The following is a 20,202-nucleotide window of genomic DNA, read 5'->3' as shown; positions in this document are numbered from 1 at the left end:
CGATCACCATCACTAGACTATCGTTGGTTTCTTCTCTTTCTCCTCTTGATTTTCTGTGGTGTTTTAGATTTTAAGAGAAAATGTCGAAATTATTTGGATCTGATTTCGCACACAAATACACAATTTAAGTAATGATTTGCCTTTTTTTAGATTTTTTATTTATAAAATATTTTTTACATCAAATAAATTGTTAATCAATTATTATAGAATTTATGAATTTTATGAGATGGTATTTTGAATGAAAAATAGATATATAATTTGGACTAATACTTTTCGGACTATTGTTATTATTTACTGATCTTACATCATATATGCATATTTTGATTGTATTATGATATATATGTTATTTGTAAAAAAAAATTTGATATGTATCAGATTTGAACTCTTTGCTTGACTATGTACTAAATCCTGCTAATTGGGAGGTATGTATTGGCACTCTGACCCACTTTGTAGGGTATAAATACAGTTCTATTTCTGGCCTAGCCACAGAGTATAGGTGCAGCCATAGTTAAAGGCTATTGAGTTAAATGTGATTAGTTCCAAATGAAATTTATGATTATGTGTATGAATATTTGAAAGATATAGATTTTAATGGATTTGTATGTTGAAACGAAATTGGTTGTGTTTTTACACTAATTTGTGATAAGTTGTATTTTACTATTGTATCTTATGTTATAACATGAATTACCAAGTTAGGGTATTCATTATTTACTTAGTCGTTAAGCTCATTATCTTTTCTTTATTTTTTATATTCCAAGGAGTAAGATGGCATGGGGTTATGATTGGGCGAGTGACTAGATACCGAATTTGATATCTTTAATTTAGATCAGGATTTGCCTAGAGTTTAATGTAAGATCTTTTAAATATTGTTGATTCCGTGACATATTATAATTTGATTCTAGTTATTTAAATTAAAGTTTGAATATTGATTATTTAAATTTATACATTGCTGGTTTATGATATTGTGTTAAGATGCCTTGCATACTTATGGGAAGAGTTCTCTAAAAGTATACGACGGTTGCTACGACCTCCGGCTCGTGATCTCGGATCGGGGCGTGAGAGTAACAGAGCTTAAATTTACACAATATTTGAGCATTCCTGCTTAACTAACAATACTGCGATCATATGCTAAGTATCCTTTTCTTTTCTTTATCGTCATCTCGTTCAAGTCCGCCGCATACCAAATTTACATCAATGTCTCCGCTTGTCTCGGTGAGTCTTCTTGGTTTCAGTCGATAAAGAATAGTGGGTTTAGTTTAACTCTCAGAGACATTTTTTTTGGGGGGTGGAGGAAAAAGAAAGACTGAAACACTGAACTTTCCTGTTGGGGAGCTTTGTTGGCCCCTGCATCCTTCTGTGAGCATCACTTACCGCACATGGAAAGGTCAGCTGCCTCGCTCTGCCCGATAGCTTATCCGAACCAGGTGAAATCCCCTATTTCCCGAGCTGCAGCCAATGCCTTCACTGCAGAAGTAGAAGTGTTTCAATGGTATTTTATGTTCAATTCAAGCCTCTATATCACTGTTGTTCATGAACGATGGGTCTTGGCTTCCTTTGCAGACCTATTACTGGCTGGGTATTGATGAGTTCGATCCACTTGGGTGAGTGACGAGCTAACCACTTCAATTTCAATCAGAACAAGGATTAATCCTGATTTTGAAAAGTTATTAACCTAACACATAGAATAAGCATTTACACTATCTATAATCTTTTTTAAAATTAATTAAAGTTATCTGTTATCAACATGAAGTAGCTTGACCTTTTAGATATTTAATTTGGAGGGTGATGGCTTTTGTTATCTGGGAATAGACCTACTTTCTGACAGCACCAACTCCGTTGATGTTTGAAAACTAAGACCGTACTTTAAAACATCAATGTGAATTAGAGATGAGTTATACTGAAATGATGCAACTTATCTGGGGTTTCAATTAAAATCATGGAGCATCTCTTTATTGGTTGGAACCAGCTCACAACATCCGAATCCTATTATTTTTCAGCTTACGGAAGCATGAGTTCTATATTGCACGACAGGGAAGCTGCACAAAAGCTTGTTTCAGAAATCTGCAGGCAATATGATGTCACTTGCTGTGATATTATGACATCTTTCACAGGTTTATTTTGATTCCTTAGAGACAAATGACAAAACTTGTTTAAACACTCAGATCTTGTGTGTTCCGGATCCTCAAACTCAAGGACAAAGCTGCTGCCTCAATGATCCACTCATTGCCTTCTTCAAGCTTCATTACATTTGATTGCTTTCTTATAACTCCTATTTGTTAATTAGGATAGGTAAAACACAATCATGTCGCACAAACCATATCTAGATTTCCCCAAGATGATGTTGTTAGGCCTAAATATCTCTGGAAAAATACAACAAAGTGTAGAGACCAAAGCTTCAACTAATTGGATCTCAGTCTTTTAAAAAAGCATACATAGAACAGCATATATAACTAAAGAGTGGAAGATGGAAATTATAAATGCAGATTCCATGCATCTTTCTGTTTACATGAAAATGTTCTGCCTGAGTCTGAAGTGGTTTTGAGCAGCTACGTAAGCCGAGAGAAAATGGTTGGCGTTGCGATCACCCATGTTGGTAGGACGGAACAGCTCATCACAGTAGATGGCGCTTGATGACGAACTGAAACTCGTGCTCTCTTTGTCCTCCTTCGTAGTTAAACAGAGCATCTTCTTCAGCCTAGTGACCCAGTTGATGAATATTTCTCGCATGTTTCCGGCCATAGTTTTATGTGTGCCAAACTGGTAATGGAAATGGTGGAGATGATGATTTGCTTGGGGCCGTCATGGTGTATTTGTATTTGGTGGGGGAAAAAAGAGGAGGAGGTAGAGGAGGCATGGAGATGGAGGTTCACATGAGAGATGTGAGTTCCTCAGGGTGCCTCATGCTATCAGGCACAAAGAAACGGAAGCGGTTTTGCAACTCCCATCAGTGGAAAGGTTTCTTCTTTTTTTGATGATGAGTTTGAACGGTCTTCCAAAGCAGGTTGCTATTTTACGTTGGACTTCTTGCGCGCATGAAGAAGGTGCCAGGATGCCACCAAGGTAGTAGCCTGGTGGTAAGGGGGCGATAATTCCGCCCAAGTTGCCCGGATTCGAAACGCACGGGCGTCGATTAAATTAGGGGACCGGATGCCCCACGCCCGGCTGGCTTGTTGGCGGTTATGCTTTCCTTCCACTTGTACCAAGGTGGCGCTGGGGTGACGTACCCACACGTGAGGCGGTGAACCCAGTGGGGTGAGCCCACGGGTCGGGGAAGGCACGCGAAACCTGCGACCTGTATCGAACATTCCCTGGTGGAAGGGGGCCCAGTAATGGGGCTGCTACGCGGGTGGGCTGGTCCCTTCCCCTCCCCTCCTATTTTTTGACCAAAAAAAAAAAAAAAAAAAAAAGAAGGTGCCAGGATATACTTTTTTTTATGAAAAAATAATATATATATATATATATATATATATATTGTGTGTGTGTGTGAGAGAGAGAATCCGTGCCGGCGTGTGTTTAGTCTCATATTGGTTATTCGCTGGGTAGATCTTGGATACTTATATAGGATCAAGGAACCCAAATAATATCTTCCGGCTAGCCATTTTGGATGAGGTCCTCCGTTGTGACAAATGGTATCAGTGCGGACCCGGCCCATAACCTATGTGGATTGGGGGACACTGCAACATGGATCCATTGGGACTGACCACGGGCCAATCGTGGTGTTTGTGATTAGATTTGAATAGATATGAACCCTTAGCCTGACGAGGACGTCAGGGCTTGAACGGGGGGAGTATGTGAGGACCCGTGCGGGCGTGTATTTAGTCCCACATCGGTTATTCGCTGGGTAGATCTTGGGTACTTATACAAGATCAAGGAACCCAAATAATACCTTCCGGCTAACCATTTTGGATGAGGTCCTGGGTTGTGACAATATATTTCTTTGAGATTATAACACATATAGGATGTAAGAGGAGCTTTACCCTTGTTATCTATCACAATATTAGAAATTTAAAAATATAAATATAAATTATTGGGTGCGATCTACGAGATCTAAAATATTTCTATGCAAAAATTCATATATTTTGGAGAATCCTTTTTTTTATTCATTAAATCACCTCAAAATCAATATATTGTATTGTTTCATAAACCTATACTTATGGGAAATTTCGATCTATAATTAGGGATCATTAAAATATGTGCATTTTATAGGTAAATATTTTAGGCATTGTAGAATATATTTAATGGTCATGGAATCTTGCCTATCTCTTCCCGACAAATTTATGATTTCAACACTCGTCCAATCCTTTTTGGATTCCCTGTAGGGGAGCACCGACAACAAGTCGTCCAAGGCCTAAGGCATCATGGTTGCTTATATCGCCTATCTTATGTGGCTTACCAGGAAGCTTACATCTTTGAGGGCAGCTAACAGATGGCAAGGTTTGTTATGGAGAGGACGATGACATAGACTGTTGAGGTTTCCTTTCTTTCTACAGCTGGAGAGATTAAGATAGCTTGGGATATATAGAATTTCCTTTCTGCTCCAACAGCGAGCTGGTTGATTTATATCACCTAGGATCTTCCTCAAGATCAATTTCGATGGTAGTGCGATGGGCAATGATAGCAGGATAGAATTGGGTTTGTGATCCGTGGTCCGGACTCGAGGCTGATTGCAGCGAACTGGTGGCCGATTTTTTATGTCGCAGTTTCGAGAGCGGAGCTGAGGGTGGCCTAGGCACAACGGCGATCGACTGAATTCAGAGTTAGAATCTAGGGAGACTCACATGCTTTTGCTTGATATCTATAGAAGCTCGAGGGATGACCAGACATATCTACCGTGAAACGAACTGTGCTGCCGATTGGATTGCTTCTTTTGTGGTAGAATATTCTAGAGAGGTGCTTTGGACCGATTTGTCAGCTGTTCCGATTGCGCTTCGTCATATATATATATATATATTCCAAATATAGAAATTTTTAGTGAGTGTACAGCTTTTTTTTTTTTTTTTTCTTCTACATCTTATACAAATTCTGGCCGTACTCGTGGACTGTTTGCTTAAGCTTTTTTTTTTTACATCAATTTTATGAAATGAACATCATTGGTCCCAAATTTCTCTGAAGGGCGTGCGAGTTCCGCGTTGAAGGGTACAGGGAGACAAGCTATACTAGCTTGTTCTATATTTAAATCAACCTAGACTCATCCTGCACAAAATTCTTTGATCATCCTACTAATTTATCCAAGCATCTCCTAACATAATACCTGATGAGAGAAATGCTAAAGTTGATTACAGAGCAATATGGATTTCTCCTGAAGAGAAAACCAAACTTAATCCAATGCAGAAAAAAAAAAGAGACAATTAATAGACAATGAACGAATCTACCGTGGTATGAACTAAAATTAAACCCATCCATGACTAGGCTTTGCGAGTTGCCATGCGAATGCGAATTATCAAAGAGTTACTGCTAACGATCACCAATCAATCACTGCTCTGCTGAAGTGATAAGATTGGCGGTATCTCTGTCCATCGATTATGAATTATTACAGTGCCCAAACGTTACTTAATTCAACTTAGGATCTTCCATTTATAAATTATAAGATGTTCGAAAATAAGACAAGCTCCAGTCCTCCGGGTCACGCATTCCCTCAAGCGCTGGTCATGCACTTGGCATCGCAATACCACGGCGCAAACCGGGTGCCCGCTGGCGTTTACAACCCGTTGGACAAAGTAAATTACATCAACCGCCCACGGAAAATTATTAACGGTAAATTGGACGACAGCCCACGGGAAACTATTAACGGTAATTGGACGACGGCTTTCCTATTTAGGCTTCTAAAAATATAATTTTTGAAAAAAAAATTTCAGAAAAAAGATATGAAAAAATAACAAATTTTTAAAGTACTTAGTTGCTCAACTATTTTTCTAAAAAAATTATATATAATTTTTATTATATCTTTAATATCTAAATAATTTTTTTGAAAAAAAATAAAAATAAAATAATTTCTTAACCTTAACCTTGTCGAATATAAAATATGGAAATCATATCGTTATAATTTTTTTATTTATTTTTTTTAAAATCCCATCTTATTACCACCACCAACGCCGCCCCCCGCAACCCCCCCCCCCCCCCCCCCCCCTTACTTGGCCCTAACGCTGACCATTCCCTCCTCTCCAGCCCCTGCAGGCCGGGGATCGTAGGAAGTCCAAGAAGTAGACGAAATCTTCCTTCTCTCGCAGCCCCGAGCCCGAAGAAGAGCAAAGAATTAGAAGGGGAGGGGGTGAGGCAGCGGCAGTAGGGAGCCATGGCCGCGACGCTCTCCTCTTCCTTCTTCGCCTCTTCTTCTTCTTCTTCGTTCGCTAATCTCAATCCGACAATTCCGGGAAGAAGACTCTCTCCTTTTCTCTTTAATCCCCTCTCGCTCCCCTCTTCCGTGCCGTTTCCTTCTCCTTCCCGTGGAAGGGTTTCAAGGTATAATTTCTCTCTCTATTGGAGTAGTACCTGCTTTCTTGGTGGAGAAATTGTGCAGTCTCCCCCCTCCATTCTTCCCACAAAAAATAAAAAAAGAAATTGTGCAGTCTTTGGCTTTTGATGATGAATTAATAAAGCAGAATTTTGTTAATATGTGAAGTGCGATCCTCAATTTGTTTCCTTTGTTTCTATCTTGGTGAAAATTTGATGCTTTGGTGAATTAAGGCCTTGAGAGATTAGCTTCTAGTGATTGGACTTGTCCGTCCTTGTCACAATTGTTGTCACTTAATTTGTTCCCCCCTTTTCATCTTTGTAGGAAGCTATACAAGGTAAGGGCCGCCACAATGCAAGAGAAAGAGGAAAAGGTGACCGTGGAAGACTCTTTTAATGCGAAGACATTTCCTGGTAACGAGGGAAAAGTAATCGATGCCGATCCGACGACTAGTGCGCCTGGTTCTGTGGAGAGCTGGGTTATTAAGTTTGAGCAATCCGTGAATATTTTTCTCACGGTATGTTCACTTTTTTATCTGTTGAAGTCATTTAACATAAGATTGGCTTGATAGTTACCAATCTCTACTGTTAGATTGAATTATTACAATGCTCCCCTTTTTATTTCATGGTCTTGGTGGTGATTTAAATTGTCAGTGGAGATCAACTACCTAATTGCTCTGACCACAAAAAGAACTTGTTAGATTTCAACCGTACATTATGAAGTTGACCTGGAAACTTCAGAATGCTTGAATATTCTAATGTTGCTTCTGCAGAATCCAATTTGTATCTTCTGTATGTTAACCACAAAAAATCTTGAATCTAGCATAGATGGAGAATATTTGGTGTCTTCAGAATATGCATCTTGAATGTAGCTCCAAGTTGTATCATATATATGTCAAGTGAATGCTGCATGAGAATGTCCGCGATCTTTGTCAGTTCTTGAATTCTGCCTAAATATCTAGGTATCAAGGATTGAAGTATCACATGCCAGCCTGGCATTGGCATGGTAGGTACCATGTTCCGTGCTGTGCTGTTCCATGTCAGTTCTTGGTACAGACTAGCATGGCAACATTCTGTGCTAGCATACAGGTGGTATTGTGCTAGTGCTATGTTGGCAAGAGATTGGCACAATAAGTATCATCGCGTGCCAGCCAGCATTTAAATCCATGGTAGGCATTGCTTCTATACTTCAGACTCTGGTTCATAGGCCATATAAGATCTCTTGATTAATCCTCTCAACCATTGCATGATATAGCAAAAACAGCCACTCCATTCCATGTTAGAATTGCTACTTTACATGAAATGATAAAGAAAGCTATAATTGCAAACTGTTGGTGTAATTAATACTATATGTGACCAAAACTTGGAAATGGAAATAGGTAAGCATGGCTGCCATAAGCAATGAAGATTCAGCAGTTATAGGTAAGCGATGATGATCCAAACAGAAATCATGGAAATTGAATGGTTTAATTTGGAACTTAATGAATTGCATGATGACACATCTATATCTTATATACTGAAGAAATTCTTATGTTGGCGAGCCTGCTGTTAGAAGAAAGAAGTTGCAAACTTCCCTGCTAATGTGTATATGCAGCCATCTAGATAGTTTTATCAGCACATTCCTGTTCCAGCAGGAGCATTATAAATACTGCTCACATAATTTATCTCTCTTTGCAAGATCCTACCCAGGTATCTGCTTTCATTTGTTGGAAATACTTTTTTTTGCTTCTATAATTCATAAACTTTGGAAGGCTAAAGTGCCTTCTGAAATACAGAGATTTTCTCTTTTGCCTTTTCATTTTCTGATATTGTTGGTGTTTATCCTCACCTAGTTGTCTCAAGTAGTGATAAGCTTACCGTTATACTTTTCTATAATTAGACATATAATTGGGTTTAAAATTGCAAATTATTTGATGTAAATGTTATTTTTTTATAGGATTTGGTAATCAATATACTTGATGCATTGTACCATGATCGCCATTATGAAAGATTTTTTGTGTTGGAGACCATAGCTAGGGTACCATATTTTGGTGAGTTTTACCACTTATTATGAAAGACTCTGGTATTATTTTTAAAATAATTCATGCACTCTTTAGTAGATTGTAGGTTTTCATTAATTTGCAATGTAGGGTACTTTTTTGATTAGTTACTGAATTGTGCTTGCTTATGCTGATTTGTCTCTATGAGTGAGCAGCTTTTATATCTGTTCTGCACATGTATGAGAGCTTCGGTTGGTGGAGAAGAGCTGATTATTTGAAAGTGCATTTTGCTGAAAGCTGGAATGAGATGCACCATCTACTTATTATGGAGGTACTACTTTCTCCCTAAACTACTGAATCCATATGCCTACAAATTGGGGATGCACCTTGCTCTCTTTTTTGTTGAATTACTGCATATTTGTTGTGAAGTGTTTATTCTACATAAGAACAAGTGTTATACCATCAATTTGATATCCGCCATATGGCTGCTGCTTTGCCTTTAGGTCATAAGTTATGCCAGATCTTCAAATTCTTAAAGCGTCTTTAATCATTTTTCAGTGTCCATCCAGGTTACTTTGGTTGCTCCCTCCTTTTTCTCTAACACTTGAACGTGGGTATCTGATTCCACCTCTTTCCTTGCTTTAGTATATTATAACAATCGTATTTGCATGTTACAGCCTCTCGAAAGAGGCAGCATTCAGAATACGTTTTTCAAGTATCCTGTCTAAGAGACCTGGCAACTGTGTTCTTGCTGAAGTCATATTATTTTGTATGGGGTTATAGATTGATTTGTGATGTATATTTGATGTATAAAACTTGTTACATGAAGGAAATAAGTCTTTGTGTAATGTCGAATAGTTGAGCAGTTAATCCCTCTTAGTAGATTTCAGTCATTGCGGTCCTTAATGCTTGCGTCTCTTTGTTTTTAGTAGGGTCTAGGATACTTGATTTTTTTTGAATCTTCTATGGAAAGGCTATTCTTTCTGAATTCTTTGGGTTCTGAGTAAATATTGTTGCCATTCTCGTTAGCAAATTACTTTAAAGTCTGATGGTGTTAGAAAGTTGTTTGGCTATGATTTGCTCAAAAATTGAAGTAATTTAATATTTTCTTATTTGTGATATGAACACTAGAAGCTTACTTCCAATCTCTGTATTGACTGCATCTTATATGAGATTTTTGTTTCTTGTTTCATATGATCTTGTTTGCCTTTCTGGTTCTCTTTTAGGGTTTATAGATTGAATATGACCTTTATAAAGTCATTTTTTATGGCATTTATACCTACTACTCACATTAGATTCTATTTGTGAAGGGAAGTCTTGTTTAGGTCAGTTCATATGCCACGCCCGTCTCCCATGTGCTCATCAGCCTTGGGCATCAGCCAAGGCTGGCAAGAGTACAGAACTCAGGAAATTAGAAGTCCAAATACTATAAACTGAACTACTAACAGCAAGATCAACAGCCTGGGCTGCAACCTGATTCCCCTCGTGACATATATGAGTACATTTAAACTTGTGAAGAGCACCAATCAAATCCTACAAGTTTCTAATACAGGGATGAACTGAAGGTGAGGATCTCTGGGCAATCCAAGATACTACTGTTTTCAAGTCCCCTTCAAGTCAGATTTCATCGGTATGCATTGCATGGACAGCATACCTGATGCCCTCCCAAGCCCCTTGGAGTTCAAGGAGCCGCACAATTTGCATGATAGAGGGGAAAATGCCCTCTGCCAACAACTGGCTTGGATGATCCTGGATAATGAAGACTGCCCCAGCACCACCGTTATGCCTTAGTGCCTCATCGAAAATCACCTTCGGAATACCAACACCTGGGTGTACCTATTATATGTTAGGGGGGGTGGATAATTCATTAGTTTGAGATACAAAGGTACACTAGTTGGGAGAGTTAGAAGGTGAAACAATCTAGCATTGGACGAAAACTACTCCACTAAAGTAGCAATAATTGAAACAACTTGAGATGGAGCCATTGGAGAATGTTGGAACCGAGGTTTGCCGTACCAGTTGGTACCAATGCATAATGATCGTACCGTACCGAACTGGTGCATAGTACAGGGGGCATACCAACACTCGGTATGCCAAATTAACCCTCATATTGGGCATATCAATACTATAATAGGGTGGTACCAGCACGGGTCCAATACCCAGATGGCGAATCTTGGTTGGAACGATAAAACATATGTCAGCAATATTTGTCGCTTCCTCACCCCTATGCCACCTCTGAAGCATATCTTCAAGCTGCTCAAAATTAGTGATAAGGAGAAGCCAAGGCCACCTAAGCTGAGCTCATTGATAGACCTCCCTTGATTATGGACATAACATGAAGAGATGGTCCTTATCCTTAGAAGACGTACGATTGCAGGGGCAGCTAGCATCACCAAGACATCTAGGACTCAACTTCAATCATGTAGGCAAAGGTCACCAGCACATGAATGCTTTTAAAAGAAAGAAATAGAAGTATTTAGACATAAAGAAACTATGTCCATTATGAATCATGATGCAATACTTTTATGTATCAGGTATATGTGCAATTATTAAACTTTATGACTTGATTCACCTTAAATGACCAAGTTCTTTTACATATCCAGAGTGCGCTCAAAACTTTAAATGCTAATCTTGCTCTTCCTCTTCACCCTTTTTCTAAAAAAGCTATTTCTACCTTTATTGCTCTTCCTTTCTTTTGCTCCTTGGTGCCATATGAATTTGAGTCCAAATTGGCCTAATCTCTTATACCATTTTTTCAAGTTCATCACACCCTCACCTTTTACCATCATTCTTCCAAAACCACAGCCAATATACAATCTCTTCTCTTATTCCTCTTTTCTCCTTTGTGGCCTCATGATCTCCTCTTCATGCATACAACAGTTTCAATTTAAGGTTTGCAATCTCGAACTGTATCGCCTGGTACGGGGTGCATCGTACCATATAGACAGGGTACGAAGACTTGGTACACCTCTGTATTAAGTGTCGGTACCTAGGTATGTATTGTACTGATATTATGGAGTGTACCAGTTGGCACCCGTATGAGGTCCAGTATCGAGATTGCAAACCTTGCTTCTATTGACCTCCAAAAAGGCAAACAAAAGGTGTTTGGGGGTTTTACTAACCTGTGTTGATTCAGGTTGGTAATGGTATACATGGATCAACGTACAATGTTGTGCCAGCATGGGTCCAATACCCAGATGGTTTTACTAACCTCATATTGGGCATATCAATACTATAATAGGGTGGTACCAGCACGGGTCCAATACCCAGATGGCGAATCTTGGTTGGAACGATAAAACATATGTCAGCAATATTTGTCGCTTCCTCACCCCTATGCCACCTCTGAAGCATATCTTCAAGCTGCTCAAAATTAGTGATAAGGAGAAGCCAAGGCCGCCTAAGCTGAGCTCATTGATAGACCTCCCTTGATTATGGACATAACATGAAGAGATGGTCCTTATCCTTAGAAGACGTACGATTGCAGGGGCAGCTGGCATCACCAAGACATCTAGGACTCAACTTCAATCATGTAGGCAAAGGTCACCAGCACATGAATGCTTTTAAAAGAAAGAAATAGAAGTATTTAGACATAAAGAAACTATGTCCATTATGAATCATGATGCAATACTTTTATGTATCAGGTATATGTGCAATTATTAAACTTTATGACTTGATTCACCTTAAATGACCAAGTTCTTTTACATATCCAGAGTGCGCTCAAAACTTTAAATGCTAATCTTGCTCTTCCTCTTCACCCTTTTTCTAAAAAAGCTATTTCTACCTTTATTGCTCTTCCTTTCTTTTGCTCCTTGGTGCCATATGAATTTGAGTCCAAATTGGCCTAATCTCTTATACCATTTTTTCAAGTTCATCACACCCTCACCTTTTACCATCATTCTTCCAAAACCACAGCCAATATACAATCTCTTCTCTTATTCCTCTTTTCTCCTTTGTGGCCTCATGATCTCCTCTTCATGCATACAACAGTTTCAATTTAAGGTTTGCAATCTCGAACTGTATCGCCTGGTACGGGGTGCATCGTACCATATAGACAGGGTACGAAGACTTGGTACACCTCTGTATTAAGTGTCGGTACCTAGGTATGTATTGTACTGATATTATGGAGTGTACCAGTTGGCACCCGTATGAGGTCCAGTATCGAGATTGCAAACCTTGCTTCTATTGACCTCCAAAAAGGCAAACAAAAGGTGTTTGGGGGTTTTACTAACCTGTGTTGATTCAGGTTGGTAATGGTATACATGGATCAACGTACAATGTTGTGCCAGCACGGGTCCAATACCCAGATGGTTTTACTAACCTCATATTGGGCATATCAATACTATAATAGGGTGGTACCAGCACGGGTCCAATACCCAGATGGCGAATCTTGGTTGGAACGATAAAACATATGTCAGCAATATTTGTCGCTTCCTCACCCCTATGCCACCTCTGAAGCATATCTTCAAGCTGCTCAAAATTAGTGATAAGGAGAAGCCAAGGCCGCCTAAGCTGAGCTCATTGATAGACCTCCCTTGATTATGGACATAACATGAAGAGATGGTCCTTATCCTTAGAAGACGTACGATTGCAGGGGCAGCTGGCATCACCAAGACATCTAGGACTCAACTTCAATCATGTAGGCAAAGGTCACCAGCACATGAATGCTTTTAAAAGAAAGAAATAGAAGTATTTAGACATAAAGAAACTATGTCCATTATGAATCATGATGCAATACTTTTATGTATCAGGTGTATGTGCAATTATTAAACTTTATGACTTGATTCACCTTAAATGACCAAGTTCTTTTACATATCCAGAGTGCGCTCAAAACTTTAAATGCTAATCTTGCTCTTCCTCTTCACCCTTTTTCTAAAAAAGCTATTTCTACCTTTATTGCTCTTCCTTTCTTTTGCTCCTTGGTGCCATATGAATTTGAGTCCAAATTGGCCTAATCTCTTATACCATTTTTTCAAGTTCATCACACCCTCACCTTTTACCATCATTCTTCCAAAACCACAGCCAATATACAATCTCTTCTCTTATTCCTCTTTTCTCCTTTGTGGCCTCATGATCTCCTCTTCATGCATACAACAGTTTCAATTTAAGGTTTGCAATCTCGAACTGTATCGCCTGGTACGGGGTGCATCGTACCATATAGACAGGGTACGAAGACTTGGTACACCTCTGTATTAAGTGTCGGTACCTAGGTATGTATTGTACTGATATTATGGAGTGTACCAGTTGGCACCCGTATGAGGTCCAGTATCGAGATTGCAAACCTTGCTTCTATTGACCTCCAAAAAGGCAAACAAAAGGTGTTTGGGGGTTTTACTAACCTGTGTTGATTCAGGTTGGTAATGGTATACATGGATCAACGTACAATGTTGTGCCAGCACGGGTCCAATACCCAGATGGTTTTACTAACCTCATATTGGGCATATCAATACTATAATAGGGTGGTACCAGCACGGGTCCAATACCCAGATGGCGAATCTTGGTTGGAACGATAAAACATATGTCAGCAATATTTGTCGCTTCCTCACCCCTATGCCACCTCTGAAGCATATCTTCAAGCTGCTCAAAATTAGTGATAAGGAGAAGCCAAGGCCGCCTAAGCTGAGCTCATTGATAGACCTCCCTTGATTATGGACATAACATGAAGAGATGGTCCTTATCCTTAGAAGACGTACGATTGCAGGGGCAGCTGGCATCACCAAGACATCTAGGACTCAACTTCAATCATGTAGGCAAAGGTCACCAGCACATGAATGCTTTTAAAAGAAAGAAATAGAAGTATTTAGACATAAAGAAACTATGTCCATTATGAATCATGATGCAATACTTTTATGTATCAGGTGTATGTGCAATTATTAAACTTTATGACTTGATTCACCTTAAATGACCAAGTTCTTTTACATATCCAGAGTGCGCTCAAAACTTTAAATGCTAATCTTGCTCTTCCTCTTCACCCTTTTTCTAAAAAAGCTATTTCTACCTTTATTGCTCTTCCTTTCTTTTGCTCCTTGGTGCCATATGAATTTGAGTCCAAATTGGCCTAATCTCTTATACCATTTTTTCAAGTTCATCACACCCTCACCTTTTACCATCATTCTTCCAAAACCACAGCCAATATACAATCTCTTCTCTTATTCCTCTTTTCTCCTTTGTGGCCTCATGATCTCCTCTTCATGCATCCAACAGTTTCAATTTAAGGTTTGCAATCTCGAACTGTATCGCCTGGTACGGGGTGCATCGTACCATATAGACAGGGTACGAAGACTTGGTACACCTCTGTATTAAGTGTCGGTACCTAGGTATGTATTGTACTGATATTATGGAGTGTACCAGTTGGCACCCGTATGAGGTCCAGTATCGAGATTGCAAACCTTGCTTCTATTGACCTCCAAAAAGGCAAACAAAAGGTGTTTGGGGGTTTTACTAACCTGTGTTGATTCAGGTTGGTAATGGTATACATGGATCAACGTACAATGTTGTGCCAGTCCATGTATATGCTATGCCAAATGTAGTAGGTCATGGGCAAGATACAAAAACATATGCCTTTTATAGTGTGTGCTAGTCTATATCATTCCAATGTTGTGTACTGATCTGGCATGCACCAGCATGAATCATATCGACTGACACAGATCTATCTTGTTTGCCATGAACCCCATCACATGGTTAGGTACCTGACCTGCATGGCAAAGTATGTACTGCCTCAGCCTCAGACTGGCATGGGTAAGACATGTGGTAGTTTAATCCTTAAGCTTGAGTTAGTTCCAACATTAGACTGACAAATAAATGAAGTGCTTCATTGGCTAAAGGTGTTTGGATTTTATATTTTGCTCTAAGATGAAAATTCTTTTGCTAAATTATTGGATCTTCCTGGGGAGTCAAGATGATGATATTGAAGGCCTTTTCCATTATATTTGTTAATGTCCACATTTCAAAAGTCACTCTATGGATCTAATAGTTCTTAGATGAAATAAAACCCTACAAATCCACTGTAAGTTGCTTCTCATCTAGTTGTTGTCAGCTTAGTGGATCAAACATGACCTAAGAAATGAGATTTTTTTTTCTATTCGCTCTCATCTTGACATCAAACTCTGTTGAATTGGTGCTAAATTCTGGCCAACTCTAAAGGCAAGAGAGAGGCAATGAAACTTGTAAAACTAATTGGAAGCAAGGAGCTATAGCTTATCAGTCAAGCAGTTTGCAGTCATGCAATTAAGATGCACTTAAAGAACTCTTTGAATATGGTCCTAAAATGAAAGATTCCAAGCCAAGAGGATTGGGGGCCTTGGCTTGGGGGCAAGGCTTGATATAGGGAACCATCTTCATCATTGAGACACATGATATGTAGAAAAAGCCAAAAATGGAAAGGATCAAATAGTGTTGCAGTTCCTACTTGTCCAACAGAACATATATTTGTAGTTCAAAAAATGAAAAGGATCAATCAATATCATCTAAGTAATCAAACACCAAAATAGTTCCTCAAACACTTGTTTATATATAAGTAAATTACTCGATGCGGTTTTTCATCTTGTTTATCTTAGGTGATTGACAAACTTACTCATTTAATAACCAGAGCAATTGACCTGGTTGGACCTGAGACAGGTTTACTGCAGCCCATTCTCATGAAGATCAAAAAAAAAAATCAAAACTAGAGGAACTAGTTATAGAGCTGGTTTTTACAACTGCTTGTTTATATTATCAAATATCAATTTCAAAGTTTAGTAGTCAATTGAAGAAAAACTTGATTGAGAAGTCCTTTTTAATTTTGTCTAAAAAGATCTCTATTTTTTTAATGAGATGTTGATTGGTCAATAGGATTTATAAAGCTGACTGTAGGATAAATCTTCGCTTATTGGCTGTGGTTATGTGACTTGATGTTGATTGATTTTGCTTTTGCTCTCTCTTCTTTTACTTCCAGTCTCACTGATAATGAAATTTTGTAATCTTGATTAATTAAATATTGTTAGGATAATTGACTGACAAAACCAATATATGCAATGTAATGATAATGCAGCAAAGTCCTGTCTGATGTTCTACATCCAGCATGCATTTTTAAGTTTGTGAAATGTAGCCAATTTCTACCAATTGAAATTGAGTTCAAATGTCTCGTTGAGCTACCCAGGACGCTAACAGTCTATGAAGTGCATGTTTTCCTTTAACCAATTTATCATAACTTACAGAAGTTTTTTTATGCTTCAAAGATTTATACTAGTTGTTCAAACCTGCCACTTCTAAAGGGCCGTGCTTATACTTCAAAAGTTTGATGTTTGTTAAACTTGTTAATACTCTTTAATATTCATATTTACTAGTTTATGAAAAATCTAAAGGTAGTTTCGGGAGCTTGTTATTGGAAATTATACTGCTTCATATGTCACCTACAGCTATTGTGTTTTATATTTCTCCGCTGGTTGTTGCTTATTCTGATCTTTTTATCTGGTTTATATAACTGATTTTATCAATTTATAGTTTCCTACTAGTATATGGGCCGTTTAATTATAGAACCCTGTAAATGTCTCATGTGATGCAAATCGAATATTGTTTACGCTGAATCTCAAACTTATTTAGCACCTATATTGGATACTTTAGTGTAATTTTTGCCTTTGTTTTATTTTCCAGGAACTAGGAGGCAATGCTTTCTGGTTTGATCGTTTTCTCGCTCAGCATATAGCAATCTTCTACTACTTCATGACGGTTGTCATGTATGCTCTAAGCCCAAGAATGGCATGTAAGTACAGAAACATCTTTGTGCTTTGTTGCCTGACATTTTATCGAACTTTCTGATTAGAGGTATCAGCGCCAGATAAGTTTGTTGTCAAAAATGGATGTTGTCTAAGCATCATAACATAATTGATGCTAGAGCGTTGCATTTCTTTATTTGCAAAGTTGTTTCTGGTGCAGTATAAATAATCCTTAATTAGTTGAGTGTTCATAAAGAATTTTATTGGCACAAGGAGTTGGTCTAACCTGTAATTTGCAATATGCAGTTAAATTTATATCTAATGGTCAAGAAAACGGCATACATAACACATGCAGTATTATCAATAACCTATTTCCACTCATCATAAGGCAGTGACTAGTTTTGAACTATCTATGCTCAATCATATGGAACCATTTAGCTCTGATTCAGTTTTATTATGCATTTTCTTTTGCTTATATTTTATTACAATTTTTCTGCAGATCATTTTTCTGAATGTGTTGAAAGGCATGCATACTCGACATATGACAAGTTTCTAAAGCTTCACGGAGGTAAGGATTCTAGATTCTATTTTGAATTTATTTATTCCTTTTCTTTTGTGGGAATTATATTATTTTCTCTGTGGTAAAATAAGACATTAAAAAGAACACTAGGAACGGGAGAAAGATGAAAAATGGTCCAATGGCTTTTGTAATTGAATCCTGCAACCCATTTTTACGAATGTGTAATTTAGCTTATCTTCTTCCTCGTGAAAAATCTTTGCTCTGCTATTTTAAACGCACCATGGGGGCTTTTTTCGGTTAATTCATGTATCAATTTGTAAGTAGTAGAGGTCAAGGGAAATGTACAATGTTCACAATTTCTGGCATACCCATTTTCATATAAAAGTTCTTTTTGTTTTTATTTTGAACTTTGCAGGAGACCTTTGAATTGTTGAAACTTAATGAGGGATCAATCTTATACGTATTACAAGTCCAGAGAAGTACTTGTCAAGAAAAGACTAGAGAAGGCATATGCTATCTAGGATCGTGTTCTAATAATTCATTCTATTTATATATGTAGATATGTGGTTCCTATGTTGCCCTCTTAAGTAAACTACTATTGTCAAGATAGAGGTCCTTGAGATAACCCTAGACAAGTGGGCGAAAATCATTTAGAGTGGTATCCATTTTCATAGTTCAATAATTTGATGTTTGGCATTGCTGACAACTCACATAATAAATCAAGGATATTACCCAATAACTTGATCTTCACCATGGTTATCTACTCTTCTCCTACTTTGCACTTGCTCCATCCTATTAAAGACAAACAATTTTTTTTCGGTACAAGTAGCTTCAGTTTGTTCAAACTGAAACTGTTACTGTTTAGTGACTGAAAAGTTAAGGCCAACTACTTTCCAAATTGAACAATTTTTAATTATGAACTTTTAAGGCAGTTTGACTTGTTTAATGTGCTTTATCCTTGATTTTTTTTCCCCATTAATTTTCTGGGTGCAGAAGAGTTAAAAAGGTTGCCTGCTCCACAGGCTGCTATAAAATACTACATGAATGAAGACTTGTACCTGTTTGGTAAGTTGCATGATCTTTTCATGATCTTCTGTAATATGACTCGCCCTTTTCTCCCTAGTATTGGTTTTTATATTTCTCTGTATCTCTCCAGATGAATTCCAAACAGCTAGAACTCCGAATTCCAGGAGGCCAAAAATAGGTATGAGATGATGTCAACTTCTTTCTCTGTTGGCCTTAAAATTCTCGGTTGCTGCATCACTTTTCTATTTAAAAAGCATGGATACCCCCCTGGAGGAGCTGTGGTGGTGCCCGACACATAGCTGATGAGTATGTGTTGGATTCAGCCAAACACTCATCCTTGATGAGTATGTTTCAGGAAAAAAAAAGTACTGGATGAGTCAGATATGTGCGAAACATGGATGGAACACAATTCAGATACTGTTTACCTTGTTTCTTTTTGCATCTTTAATTCTTACAATATTTTAGGAATGCTTTGAACCTTTTCGATGGCTTATTGTTTAATTAAATAAATGAGGGATGCTCACAGGATTAATTAGTATAATTAGTTACAACTGCATAATTATTTATAAACTAAACAGAAATTGATCTGCATGCATAAAATAGTTGATATCAAAAATGCATTTGTTTATTGCTATGTCTCTAAGGTAGCTATTCTATTTTTAATAGATTTGACGTACAGGCATATCTCATGTTGAATCTGTGCTCTATACTCAAATATTTACTTTATAGCTTCTCAATTGAGTTGCTATCCTTTCATGGCATTACACAGCAGCAAATCTAAACCATCAGGTTTGCTTGAGTCAGCTTGGTGCTGATTGTATGACGCTGCCTAATATTCTATTTCTTTGTTTTCCTTGGGGTGTTGTTCTTTGCTTTCGAATAATAATTTGTTGTTCGCAGTTCATACCTAATCAAAATGAACACAATGAGAATCCTTGATTCTGCAATCCTGAGGTTACTGGCTTTATAGTTCTATTGTGATGATTACCAGCTTCTGCTGAATCTAACTTGTCTCTTTGTTATTCTACTTAATTTCAAATTAAATTTTTTAGGGGGTAAGCTATTGAACATTTACTGGAAAAATAATATCTTTTTGGAACTTATGCTTTTCATCCAGAGAACTTGTACGATGTGTTTGTAAACATTCGGGACGACGAGGCAGAACACTGCAAGACAATGAAGGCCTGTCAAACCCATGGAAATCTCCGCTCTCCCCATGCAGACCTGAACTCTTTGGAAGATGATTCGGGATGTGTTGTGTCTCAATCTGACTGCGAGGGTATCATAGATTGTGTTAAAAAGTCATTGACTTCTCATAGATGAAGATTTAAATTATTCTGAAAATTTGTTGGATGTGTTATATTGAAGAAATGGAGCAAGAGGAGGATTCTTACTACAATTTACAATTTTGAATACGAAGGAGGAGATTAAATGTCACCATGCATGAATTTTGACTTGTATAACATGCATATATCTCATACTTGTTTTCCCCCTCCAAATTTCCTCTCAAGTAAAGCCAAAGGCTTAATTTTGAATG

General features: G+C 38.0%; 1 protein-coding gene across 1 annotated transcript; it reads left to right on the top strand.

Annotated features, from left to right (window-relative positions):
- The first annotated feature begins 6,091 nt into the window (after positions 1 to 6,091).
- LOC103715864 (ubiquinol oxidase 4, chloroplastic/chromoplastic) lies at positions 6,092 to 20,164 on the top strand. Its single transcript, XM_088707239.2, has 9 exons — positions 6,092 to 6,459; positions 6,776 to 6,968; positions 8,387 to 8,480; positions 8,645 to 8,760; positions 17,058 to 17,166; positions 17,619 to 17,687; positions 18,633 to 18,704; positions 18,796 to 18,843; positions 19,783 to 20,164. Exons 1-9 carry the CDS (start codon positions 6,293 to 6,295, stop codon positions 19,986 to 19,988), a joined length of 1,074 nt encoding a protein of 357 aa, XP_088563365.1. The 5' UTR covers positions 6,092 to 6,292; the 3' UTR covers positions 19,989 to 20,164.
- The last annotated feature ends 38 nt before the right edge of the window (positions 20,165 to 20,202 follow it).

Source organism: Phoenix dactylifera, chromosome 11, assembly GCF_051530095.1.
Source record: "Phoenix dactylifera cultivar Ajwa chromosome 11, Ajwa_hap1_PhDact_Kaust_v1.1, whole genome shotgun sequence".
NCBI classification, from domain to species: Eukaryota; Viridiplantae; Streptophyta; class Magnoliopsida; order Arecales; family Arecaceae; genus Phoenix; species Phoenix dactylifera.
Note: the sequence above shows the minus strand (reverse complement) of the source record. Positions and strands in the feature narration are given on the sequence as shown.